Here is a 12,791-nt window from a genome sequence, read left to right on the forward strand (position 1 = left end):
TGAACCGCCTCACACTGAGCGACTGGCAGCGGGCAGAGAGTTGCTGTGGTTTCACCAGTGGAGGATCCGAGAGGGGTGCAAGGGCGGCGACGTTTGTACAATGCCGAATAAAACGAAAAAGGACAAGGTGAGTTGCTGGGGGAACTCATACCAGTTTAGCTTTTGGACCATTTTTCACGACTTAATCTCGTAGACGCGAATGAAAGAATTAAACCAGCGGGGATGAAGCTACCACCCCCTACCACTCATCATTGCTAAAGCCAACTAGCTCGGAGCTATCCGCAATCTGCCAGATTTAACCTAAATGCCCGTTTCGAAATGTCCCACACGCCCCTGATCCGCGTGAGATTGATTTCTGTCGTGTTTTCTCTCACTCGGGTTGAAATGTTGGGTCGTTATAAATTATGCTGAAGTACCGTTAGCTTGCTTGTTAAACATGCCAGTTGGGCAGGATTGAATTGCCCCCCTACCCCCCCCCCCCCCCCACACACAACTATATTGTTTTTCTTTCTTTTTTTCAGGATTCATCAAAATCTGGGAAAGTGGGCAAAAGCGGAGGAGGGCAGGAGAATTCACAACATGAGGTGGGCTAGCTCTCGAAGCTAACGCGTTCTTTTAATTGTGGACCATACAAACGTTAGGGACATTAATACATACCCCCCCCCCCCCTTTCCAACCTGGCTTTTTAAATATTAATATGCAGTAGTTTTAGCGATTTAAATGAAATCAATCGTTAGTGATCTTTGTATTGCGCCGTTGTATTAAATCCTTGAACAAGATGAATAATAAAAGCCAGAAAATGTCTCTTGATCAATATTAGATTTCACATTGCATGGTGGCCCATAGAACTTGACCATTGAATTGTTGAAAATACACAATGTGTAATTGATTATCTTGATTGTAAAGTTGAAGCTGGCAAATCACAGCTTTTAGACTCACTGAGCTGAAGTCTCATAATTGTGCAACTTTGTGTCCTTTCCACTCACTCCCATACCCCAACGAAAATGTGCAATCTACAACGAGTTTGTCTTGTGACACAGCAACGTAACGGGACGTACTGTGCTAGCGGACCCGCCGCCGTCTTGCGAACCAACGATGCAAGCGGGATCCTAAACAAATGCGATGCCCCCCCCCCCCCCCCACACACACACCGTGATTGTGTGAATCACACACTTTCACAGCTGCATGTTGCTGAAGTCAGCGCTGTGTGCAACTAAGCGGGGGGCTCTTTGGTGAAGGCGGGGGTTTAGGGCTGTGAGAAACCTGCCGCACGAGGCACATCTGTCTGATGGTGCGCAGCTGGCCTGGACAGATTTGCAGATAACAATGCTTCTTCTGTACCCCAACGTATCTCGGATGCACTTTGCTGAAGAAATGTGTATTTTTAAGCCTCCCCGTATGTAAATTAGAGGTGAAAGACATGTCACATATCCAGGATTGTTTTTTTTTCTTTTTTAAAAGGAGTGGAACATGCTTTGTATGCCATTTTTGTCTATATCTCGAAAAGTATTGAAGTATTTTGGCTTTTGCCGGCATTTAATTTGGGTTATTTTATCGTGTTTATTCAAAAGGCTCAAATTGACTCGCAGCATAATAGGAAACAAACCGCTGTGAACAATTTAGCTGTCTGACTAAATTTGTTTTGGCATTGTGGAAAATGAACAACCGCTCGACCCATATTTCTTTTGTCTGTTTCTCTAAGCGAGTTTGTAATATTTTTTCCTCTCGTCCTCTCAGCAGAGCTCCAACAGGAAGACCAGCAACAGCGTCCCGCCGACCACCCAGCTCCTCAAGGGCAAGCAGCCGGGCTCCCAGACGCCCGTCAAGAAGGACAAACGGCAGAGCTCCTCTCGCTTTAGCTTGAGCAACAACCGGGAGTTGCAGAAGCTGCCCGCTTTCAAAGGTACTTGATGTTTGGACTCTGAAGCCCAAATCTAAAGCCACCCAGAAGCTTTACATAACCCGGGATTCTCCGCGACTGATGCAATCAAACAGCTCGGCCTTAAATTGCGCTTTAATCTACTCCTGCTACTGTCCGCTCATTGTGCGTTTAAATTGCGGCGTGTAAAAAAACAAAAAATCTTTAAATCCCTGCAATCTTGTTATGGAGATGTACAGTGGGACTTTGGCATCACCCTCATTTTCATATTGAGCTGATGACACACGGAAACAAACACGGGGCGGGGGGGAACATACACAGCATTGACTTTGCGCTGGATTTATTCCAAGCGTCTATATTTAGTGGTAATCCAGATAAAGCTTTAATTCCGCAGGCCCTTGTGTTGCGCAATGTTAGGGTTAGATAAAGCGAGGCTTTCAGACGCTGTCACTTGGTTCCTCAGAGCGGTTGAAAAATCTTTTGGCAGGTCCTCGCCGGAGTATGCACGGGTAACCTCGCTCTAATGGAATTCCAGCAAAATAGTGAATAAAGAGTGCAGAGAATATCACCGGGGTGTTTTTTTTATTTTTTATAGAGAGCAGTTAAACTGACATAACGCAAAAGCAGGAATGTACGACCGCTCCGAGGCAGTTTTTCCTCTGACCTTCCCCATCGGGACCATACGTTCGAATGCGTTTGGGAGTGCAGCTGTTGCCCTGCAACGCGCGAAGAAGCGCCACTCTTATTGTGGCTCGCCAGCGGCTTTTGTGACGTTTCCCCGCGCATATTTTTACTTCAAATCCTGCCAAGCAAATGTAAAAAAAAAAATAATAATGGCGATTACGCACTAAGCTTTTGTTTTTGGTTGGGTAATTGGACATTCTGCCATTTTAGGAGATAAAGTCGGCTCACTCCCCACACCCCGCCGAGCGCTCCCCGCAACGTTATCCCACGGCGGGCTGAGAGATGTTGTGGCACCGACCTGCCCAAACAAAGTCCTCGCTTGGCCTGTTTTCATTCAGTGCACGTACGCCGCCTCTCGATGGTAACATGTCAGACAGCCTGTCCCGGCCGGGCACTTGAACCGCAAGCTCACCTCCCATTAAAACCCAATTCTCACCCACAACTTTAGCGCTGCCACATTTTAGATCGTAAAACCGAGGGATAGTCGACTGTGTGGCGCGGACCGGCCAGATTGAAAACATTTGTCGTGTGTGTGTGTGTGTGTTCCCTTTTTAAAAACAGGCGCTCGCTCTCCAAGCAGGTTGTTACGGGTGCCATCTGACGGCCAGTTGTTGTCGTTCACAAATAGAACCAACAATGCTTTGATACTTGTTCTGGTTTCATTTGACTTGGAAGCAACGTTGAAATCAAAGTCAGATTTGAGGTAATAGTTGCCCAGATTATACGGAGTAAATGTGATTTGCCACAGTGAAGCAAGGCCATGTTTTTTTTTTAACCCGGGAAGAGGCTGAAGGGGGGTCAAAATGACCCTGGGCTTCTGTTTGGGAGAGCTTTTTGCTCTCAGCGCGTCAGTGGGTGTCTCTCTGCAAATAGACTGTCGCCTCCAGCGCTCGCAACAAAAGGCCGTGACATTCTGATATAGAGGCAAGGCGGGGAGGATCAGCTGACTTTTTTTTTTTTCTTTCTTTTTTAATATGAAGCACTCAGCTGAGTCGTCGGACCGTCGGTGAATCTATATTCATGCTGTTGCCTTACGTCTCATGACTGCAAAACATAAGAAAGAGGTCTTTTATGCCAGTCTGCGTGGAGCTGTTTTATTGTTGACATAGCTTGACGAGGACTAATTGTGGGATTGCCATGTGTGTCTCATTCGAGAGGTTCTGGATTGGGATCTGGCCTCAGCGGTGTGCGGATTTGAATCATATTGCTCCAATTGTCAATGAACGGTTTGATCAAGAAGAATTCGTTTGGGTTAAGTCGGCGTCGTCTCACGCTCGCTCGCACATCCTGTGTGGCTGATGTCGACGCTTCCTGCCACGCCGTTTGTGTCACATCCACCTGGGCTCCTGCTGGGGCTCGGAGACAGCCATCTGTCATGTGCATGCGCGGCAGAAGACCAGAAATAGCGTTTGTATGACAAGGCGTGTCACCTGAAAGCAGGCTCGGCGCTCCTTTTGAGTTTGTCGTCGTTTGAATTTGAGCGACGCTATCGTGGTGCACGAATCGCCACCCGTATTAGAAATGTTTTTTCCAAAATGTTGGCTGATTCAAAGTGTGAGTGTGCAACATTAAAGGAGGTCTGCTCTCTCGTTTTAATTTGTGATTCTTAGGTGTCGAGCAACTGTGACCTGACTACTTTGTGTTTACATTCCAGCAACTGATGGCGGGCTTCCAGTTTGCATTGAAAAAAAAAAAATGTCGCCGCTCGTCCTGCTTCAGTTCCACCATTTCCCGCCTGCCCCCCCTCCCTTCGCCAAGCCCTCCCTCAGTATTTATGTATCCCCCACAGCCGGCCCACGTGAACGCTGCCGTCCAATCGGGGAGTCCGAACGCAGGGGGTGGGTGGGGGTCTCGCGGCTTCCCTCTAGCTTCATTTTCTGCTCGCGGCGTTTATACTAAAATGGAAGCCGGCTCCTCACCTTGCTAGTACCGGAGCCCGCCTCCCTCCGCTGTCCCGCCGCACCTCGCTCATGTCGGCATGCGTTGGAGCGGTTCTGGATACGCCGGCCTCCAATTGGCCTCTCTTGCATTTTAGAGGTGAGAGCAGGAAATGCACCTAAGTTGCGTTTGTGTTTGTGCCCGTGTTGTGTAGTTGTCAGGTGACTTTTTTGGAAGTGGCTCGAGTCGCAAACCAGGACTTGGGCTGTCACAGGAAGTGAGGTCTAAACTTGGCATCCATGACATGTGCTAAATTCTGCATAAATTCTTGTGCTGATTCCTCCGCTAAACACTTTATTTATGACCTAGTTAGGGGTTTTCTGCGCACGCTCAGTTGAGAAAGGCTCGGCTTTTAATATTTCAAGCTCGCAGGAACCCAAGTGCTGTTGTGCAACAGGAGCTGCAAGACCTCTCCACACCTGCCTTGATGTGGAGCCTCCCCTAACAAAAGACTGAATATTCACCACTTGCCCACGCAAGCTTTGTTTAGTTTTTCCACCAACGTGACAATCAGACCCAGAGCTGACTCCCAAAGGCCTTCAATGCATTAGAATTTTTACTTTTTCCAAGCCATGAGTGCGTTCCCGTTTGGAAATGAAAAGTTGTAGTGGCCACGCTGTGACAGGTGTGGCTCAGCCGCTGCATTATTAATCCACGCTAAATTATTGATTTTTGATGAGTGCGTTGTCGCTGCTAGGCGTCAAAATATGAGGAAAACATGACCACGGGATTTAAACCTCTCCTCCTCTCCCCTCATTGTGCAGATGTTGCCCCGGCCGAGCAGGAGAAGCTTTTCATCCAGAAGCTGCGGCAGTGCTGCGTCCTCTTCGATTTTATCTCGGATCCGCTGAGTGACCTAAAATGGAAAGAGGTGAAGCGGGCGGCGCTGAGTGAGATGGTGGAGTACATCACGCACAACCGCAACGTCATCACCGAGCCCATCTACCCCGAAGTGGTCCACATGGTCAGTAATGTGTATTGACGGCTTCAAGCGGGGCCAACGTGCTCTCGGCGGGTCGAGGTTGCTTCGTTAGACCGACATGTGCTCGGTCGGATGTGCTCATGTTTGGCATTAGCGGCATCGCCGCCTTTGAAGTGAATCAAAGCGGCCGCGTGACGCCCAGCTGCCCGACCGAGGTGCAAATTTGCCCTCCCGCCTCCTCCTCGGTTTTTGCGCGGCTTCGTTTCATCCGTGCGTCAGAACCGATCATCATAAATATGAACCCCGAGCCCCTCGGCGGTCCGTCTTTGAAACCCGGCGGCGGCTTTCATCATCAAAAGCGCCGACGGGACAAACACGTGTGGCGCGGAGATTTTGTACGCAGGAGGTCGTTTCCAAAGATGGTGTCAAACTCTTGCACTTGGTGACGTGGCTTTCCTTTCCCTTTTGTCCCCAGTTTGCCGTGAATATGTTCAGGACCTTGCCGCCGTCGTCCAACCCAACGGGCGCCGAGTTCGATCCAGAGGAAGACGAGCCCACGCTGGAGGCCGCGTGGCCGCATCTTCAGGTGCATTTAAGCAACGGCGGTCACCTCGACGGGGGTTAGCCTCTCGGCCGCCGCTTAAATCCCTCGTTTCCCTTCAACAGCTCGTCTACGAGTTCTTCCTGCGCTTCTTAGAGTCGACCGACTTTCAACCCAACGTAGCCAAAAAATACATTGACCAGAAGTATGTAATGCAGGTAAGGTGCGCTCTGGTTAAGTCCGGCTTTCCCCTCCGCGTTTGATGGAACGGTGCCACTCTGCGTTCAGCTCCTAGAATTGTTTGACAGCGAAGACCCCAGGGAAAGAGATTTTTTAAAGACCACCCTGCATCGCATCTACGGGAAGTTCCTGGGCCTGCGAGCGTACATTAGGAAACACATTAATCACATATTTTATAGGTGAGTGCGGGGTTATGTGAGGCGCAGTGTTTACTGAAACGCTGGTTTCCTTTTTGAATTTTTATTTTCTTTTTTTACAGTTTTATTTATGAGACTGAGCATCATAATGGAATTGCTGAACTACTGGAAATATTGGGCAGGTAAGAAAAGAATTTGGTTATCATTCAGAGCGCCGTCCGGTTTGGGCTTTTGCTGTAACGTTAATCCGATTCTTCTCTCCGCAACCCTTCCAGTATAATCAATGGATTTGCGTTACCCTTGAAAGAAGAACACAAGATATTCCTACTGAAAGTTCTGCTGCCGTTGCACAAAGTGAAATCATTGAGCGTTTACCACCCGCAGGTACCTTCAGCGAACGTTTTTTCAACTTCCGACTCAAAAGTCGGTGCACTAAAGGTTGTCCCTTCGTTCGCTTGTTTAGCTGGCCTACTGTGTGGTACAGTTCCTCGAGAAGGACAGCACGCTCACGGAACCGGTGAGTCGGGATTGATTTTTTTTGTTGACGCCCGTCCGAATGCTAACGCCAAGACTCAACTGTGCCGAGCAGACCGTTATGGCTCTGTTGAAGTACTGGCCCAAGACCCACAGCCCCAAAGAGGTGATGTTCCTCAACGAGCTGGAGGAGATCCTGGACGTCATCGAGCCGTCCGAGTTCGTCAAAGTCATGGAGCCGCTCTTCAGGCAGCTGGCCAAATGCGTGTCCAGCCCGCACTTCCAGGTGGCCGAACGGGCGCTCTACTACTGGAACAACGAGTACATCATGAGCCTGATCAGCGACAACGCCGCCAAGATCCTGCCCATCATGTTCCCGGCGCTCTACCGCAACTCCAAAACGCACTGGAACAAGTCAGCCTCGCCATCCTCACCCGCTTCAAAGAAATGATAACGTTCCGCCTGACTGACCACGTGCGCTTTGCACTTGCAGGACCATCCATGGCTTGATCTATAATGCCCTCAAGCTTTTCATGGAGATGAACCAAAAGCTGTTTGACGACTGTACGCAGCAGTTCAGGGCAGAGAAAAGCAAGTAAGACAGCGGCTTCTTTTTTGTGATGGTTAGTTTTTGTCATTTACGTATTGTCGTCGGTCTGCAGAGAGAAAGCCAAATGGAAGGAGCGAGAAGAAGCCTGGCTCAAGATTGAGAATCTCGCCAAGTCCAATCCGCAGGTAGTCAACGATATCACGCTGGCCCACTCGTGAGGGCCTTTTAACAACAATGGCCGTCGTTTTACCTTCCATAGTTTCTGACGTACACTGAGCCGGTGAACTCCAGCGGACCAACGGACATGGAGACGGACGGGCCGCTGCTAGATGACGTCAGCCTGCTGAAGAAAACAGTAGCCGAGGAAGCCACACAGGTAAGGCGTTGGCGCACCAGCGCTCCATCAGACAGTCTGGACTTTGCCCGCTGACATACGGCCGGAAAACCGACCGCAGACCTCTTCACTCGCCGTGTGTCCTCGCTCGGTTCAGCTGCAGAAAGACCAGCGACGAGAGCGGCCGCTAATGCGGAGGAAATCCGAGCTGCCCAAGGACATCTCCACCGTCACAGCTCTGGAGCTTCACCGGAGAGCAGAAGAGATGTTGACCACGCACGACGGCCACTAACGAGCCACGAATCTCTCGGCCCGGCCCGGCCAGGCACAACGCATCCGTTCAACCCCGCCACCCTACCTTGCCCCTTTTCAACCTCAAGCTGCAGCGGACAAAGCGGCGCTGGGTCGTCACCCATCACCACCTCCTTTTGTGTTCTCCCTTCCTCTTGACTATTATATCTGGGGTGATGTGCTGCCCCCTTGTGGTCATTGCTCTCAGGCGTTCCGTCTCTTTCTAGATGTCAGGTGCTTTCACAACAGCGACAAAAACAAACAATAATGTCAGCATGTGCCCAGTGTAAAATCTTCAAGTGGAGGCAAGTTTTTAATATAGTTTTCCAAATATTGAAGGTGATGGTCACGCCGACTTATCTCCTGAGTTAAGGTCTGTCAAAATAAAACCTCTTATTTTTGTAGGGGAGACAGGTTGTTAAGCACCAATTTCCTGAGAGGTGCCGCTGCAATGGGGCGGCAGAATCTACCTGACAGTCTTCGCTTCATCTCAGATGTGACCCCTCAACCCCCACCCCACCCCTTCCTTTGCTCATTGACCCCCAGGTAGGGATGACACTGCTTCACACAGGAGGTATGTTTGTTTTCATTTTTTTAAGAAGAGCTCAAACGCGCCTTTCTTTTTTCGCAGTGCCTTTTTTATGAAGGGGGACATTTGATCAAGTAGGAATTTTAAAAAGTCCTCCAAAGCACACGCCTTGCTTTAAAGCCCGCCCCCCCAACCTCCTGCCGAATAAACGGGGGGGGGTCTCGTTAGAGGTGCGGGAGCCTCTCGAACGAACGAAGCACTTCCTGATTACACTTGAACGTTTAAAAACTCGTAAAGAGATCTCGTCGCGTCTCACCCATTTGAACAATCTTGGTTTTGTGCCCACCCGCCCCGCCCCTGCCCACCCAACCATCCACCAACACCTTTAATCATTAAGCTGAATGTGCGAATTATAAATATGTCGCCTGTCATCAGTATTGTCTGGTTGCTGTCCTCTCTGGAAAAAAAGGCTTTAATAATGGCTCCTTTTTGGAGGCTCTCCCGGTTCCACATAAGCTTCTTTTTTTTTCTCACAGAATGACTATTACAAGTGTCTTTTACGTCTCATACTAAATGGCTTGTACATATGATGTACTATTATTTTATGCTACAAATAAATGTTTAGAGTCCATATTTTGTACAAAATATCCCCCCACACTCTCCCATGTGTACAGAAGAAATAGTCAAATCGTGGCAAAACAGTTTTATAGCAGTTTATTTTTGTCTCCAACATGTTGAAATCCTTGGAAAATAAGATTTCTTTTTGTGTGCGCGTGTGCTTTAACCCCCCCCCCCCCCTGTGATGTACATCTATCTATACACAGCAAATAAAGAGAACATGTGAGTTTTATATTTTCATCCTAAAAAAAACTCAAACTGTAAGTCTTGTTTTTTGTTGTTGCTTCCATCCAGAAATAGTGGATGTCCTTGAACCATTTAAAAAAAAATAACAGTAAAATATTGTACTTTGCTGCCCTCTGCTGGACAGCATGCTCTATTGTCGCCTAATTAAATGTTGGGTTGACAAAGTCCATTTCAAACAACCACATTGCTACTTTCCATTCATCCATTCGGACTTGTATTATATTTCAAATTTGATCTCATGTCTTCTTTTACCACCAGGCAAGAAAATGAGCAGTTGTCCCCCGACTGAACGTTACTAATGAGATCTAATCTCCATTTGAGCTTTGTCCTTGACACCGTTTGAAGGAGTTGCAGCGTGCTCCTTGCCCTCAGCCATTCACAGTCTCCAAATTGACTCCTCCAAGGTCGTTTGGGTTCTCTGTGTTTCATTCACGCGTGAGCAAGCAATGTTGGCACACCCATTAATAGTCCCTAAAGCAACACTATTAATCTTAATAGCTTAAATCTTGCGTGGTTAATCCGACTTTTGCTTGATTATGAACACATTGTTCGTCATTGAGGGTCAAATATGTCAGTCGCCGCGCCCGCACCTTTCAACAAAAGGTCACTTGCGTTCAGGGTCGTCGCCTGCAGACTAAAGCGCTCAACTTTAAATTTGGCGTGTTTTGTTATGTATCAAGCTTTTCTCTCACAGCCCTCCTTTTGACTTACACTCAAGCCCACCTCCCCTTAACGCTCGTCACGACCGAATATGTCAGAACCTATCACTATGGAAACAAGGCTCCAAAAAGTTTTGGAATTTTTAAGGGAAAAAAAATGTGGTACTTTACCTTGCATTATGCTTGGTGACTAAGGTGTGGGGTGCAGCATTGAAAGCGTGACTCATCAGTCCGAATCTAATGGGCCTCCACTCAAAAGATTTTTTTTGATGGACCCCTCGGCTTAGAATCGAAACGTTGTCTTCGACAACCGAGCTAGCAAGGCCGTGTTGACATTTCTTTTTCTCCTTTTGTAAATAGTCCTCAACGGTGCCAGATGACAGGTAGCTCTGTTTGAACAAGCAAGTGTTACGACAGGTTTACTTATCACTGCGTGCACAATTTTGCAGAAATATGTGGCGCTGCTATTTTCCCCTCATTTTTCAAAACACTTTCCTCCCCCTCAAAACCTCATTTGTGCTGCTCATGAATCGTCCGCCGCTGATGGCAGGGGGAGACCAGCCTCGTTACCGGATGAAAAGATAAAAGCTGATGCTACCATTTTAGGCACTGGCACGATGCAGCGGCTGTGCCCTCAGATAACCTCGACGCCAACCGCTGACTTCTGGAACTTTCTCAGACGTGCTGTATCACGTCGCGAAGGCCGAAACATTTTCTTTGACGTGCTTCCTATCTGGGAACTGTCAAAGGAAATAAAACCGCAATTCCCTGGAAAGCGGCCTGCGAGTGCTCGTAGAAGATGATTGTGATCCATTCAAGACCGCTTGGAAATCTGCGGTATGCTGACTTCATGGACTGTAAACACACACACACACACACACAGCGCCGCAGAACTGCTGCCACTATTTACCGCCGTGCTTAAAATGTTTGTTTTTGTCTTTTAAGTTCCCGCTGACACTAAGACCAAAGAGGACCTTTCAGGTGGTGGAGGTGAACCTCCAATGGCTCCTGAGTGAGCAGCTGGAACATTCCGTGACTCCTTCACGCAAGTCAAGTAAGGCCAGGTAATGTAAGGTTCTCTTTGGCTATTCGTGTTCGAAGTCAAGCAATAGCAGAGGAAGAAAAGGTGGCGGCCCATTTATGGCGAGTGTGTGTGTAAATACATTGAGGACATCAAGCAGCGGGGGCCCTCTTCAGCTATAATGAGTAGGTCGGAGGCTGGCTTCATCCCCGATGCTCCTCCGACTCCACCGTCTGGAACACGAGCATATTTAGAGCACCCGTGGACACGCGCACACACACTTGCACATCTCTATAGAGTAGTTACATCTCACACACACACAAGTGACAAAGGTGGAGGTGACGCGGCGGAGACGACTCAACCTCACCTGACTGTCTGGAGCTGAGATACACTTGAGGGATATGAAGTAGAGGAATAAGCTCAGATTGACAGGCGGGGATAAAGGGCGAGGGGGGTGGGATGACTCAGATGAGCGTAAAGCCCAATGTCCCGCAGATGACCTTTTGCGTGAGTGATTTGTGTGTGTGTGTTCAATCCTGATGTCCTCGCTTTGACATGTATGAAAGGCGCCCCCCGCCCCCTTGGTGCGAATATTCAAACACTTTTAGGCAATAGAAATGAAAAATCATTGTCAGAATTGCCCCTGAATATTTGCCCCAATTTTGTGTTTTCATTTTTCCCCAAATACAGTGTTTGGTGATTTTTTTAAAACTTAGCTTAGTTTTGTGATTTTATTTTATTTTTTAAACATATCTACATCAATAAACAAAAAAAATCAAATTTAGAAAAATAATTTGTTCTCATTTTTAGCACCCTTTTTTTTTACATTTAAAATAGTTTCATTTGAAGCACGGCATAACAGAAAGATTGAAATCAGCAGCAATACACATTTCTATCTCAACAATATGAACACAAGACAACTTGACTCTCCACATAAAAGGAGGCTTTACAAATATGTAAATCCAAGCGACGAATCCCTTTAGTTGATGCACAATGGCGTTTTGTGCCCTTCCTCACCGTGCGAAAATAAGATCTGCTTGAGTCGAGCGTATCGACACAAAAACAAACCAAAATAGAGCAGGAATGCGACTGATTTATCCCGAGTGGTGTCTATAAAAGGTCACACTCTTAGCCCCCACGTGGTCAGCACAAAAACAGAAGCGCCTTGGAGAACAGCGGCCAACTTTGAGGTCAAGCCGCGTTAATGCAACTCTGGCATCGTATTGATTTTGAAGCTGAGCCATCACTTCCAATGAGATAACAGCCCTGATCAAATTGTCCTATTACGCGCCGTTGATAGTCACGCCATCCCAATCTACTCGGCCCGTAACTGTTCTCTCCCACTATCCAATTTCTGGTCCAAAATGGGATGGGTGATTTTGGGGAGACTAGTTTTGAGCCAAAAGCCCTTTTCGCAATGCACTTAGTTTTCTTGGTGGGGTTAGCGCCGACCAGAATTTTTTTTATTATTGACCAGAATAGAACTCGCTCCCGATCTAATGCAATCCGAGTCTTCCTGATGTGTGTTGGCGGCATTTTCTTTTTCTTCTGCTTTCACTTGGGAGGTTAACCACTCTTACATGCCTCCAAATTTTAACAGTCTGTAGAGCACATGGCAATCTGAAATCACACTCCATCGACAACACAACACCATCCCTCCCCCCCCCCCCCCAAAGGAATACGGTTCAACGCCTTTTATCCGGCACCAAGTGGGGATCCAAGTCATTT

The 12,791-nt window shown here is 47.8% G+C and overlaps 1 protein-coding gene across 5 annotated transcripts in view; it reads left to right on the forward strand.

The window, feature by feature from the left end:
• LOC133146136 (serine/threonine-protein phosphatase 2A 56 kDa regulatory subunit gamma isoform-like) overlaps positions 1-12,791 on the forward strand; it is a 25,187-nt gene continuing 12,396 nt past the window's right edge. Inside the window, exons 1-16 of one of the 5 annotated variants that reach the window (XR_009711289.1) lie at positions 31-127; positions 522-584; positions 1,738-1,903; positions 5,266-5,465; positions 5,899-6,009; positions 6,090-6,182; positions 6,253-6,383; positions 6,464-6,523; positions 6,617-6,725; positions 6,805-6,858; positions 6,931-7,229; positions 7,309-7,410; positions 7,478-7,550; positions 7,625-7,741; positions 7,857-10,879; positions 10,988-11,106. Coding sequence is in view for 3 of the 5 variants with exons in the window: in XM_061269495.1 (XP_061125479.1) it covers positions 101-127; positions 522-584; positions 1,738-1,903; positions 5,266-5,465; positions 5,899-6,009; positions 6,090-6,182; positions 6,253-6,383; positions 6,464-6,523; positions 6,617-6,725; positions 6,805-6,858; positions 6,931-7,229; positions 7,309-7,410; positions 7,478-7,550; positions 7,625-7,741; positions 7,857-7,991 (1,740 nt within the window). In the remaining 2 variants the exon portion in view is untranslated. Of the gene's footprint in view, positions 128-521; positions 585-1,737; positions 1,904-4,464; positions 4,601-5,265; positions 5,466-5,898; positions 6,010-6,089; positions 6,183-6,252; positions 6,384-6,463; positions 6,524-6,616; positions 6,726-6,804; positions 6,859-6,930; positions 7,230-7,308; positions 7,411-7,477; positions 7,551-7,624; positions 7,742-7,856; positions 10,880-10,987; positions 11,107-12,791 lie in introns of those variants that run through there. The other 4 variants (XR_009711290.1, XM_061269495.1, XM_061269496.1 and 1 more) reach the window with 4 other exon arrangements.

The sequence above is a fragment of the Syngnathus typhle genome, linkage group LG22 (genome assembly GCF_033458585.1).
Source record: "Syngnathus typhle isolate RoL2023-S1 ecotype Sweden linkage group LG22, RoL_Styp_1.0, whole genome shotgun sequence".
Classification (NCBI taxonomy): domain Eukaryota; kingdom Metazoa; phylum Chordata; class Actinopteri; order Syngnathiformes; family Syngnathidae; genus Syngnathus; species Syngnathus typhle.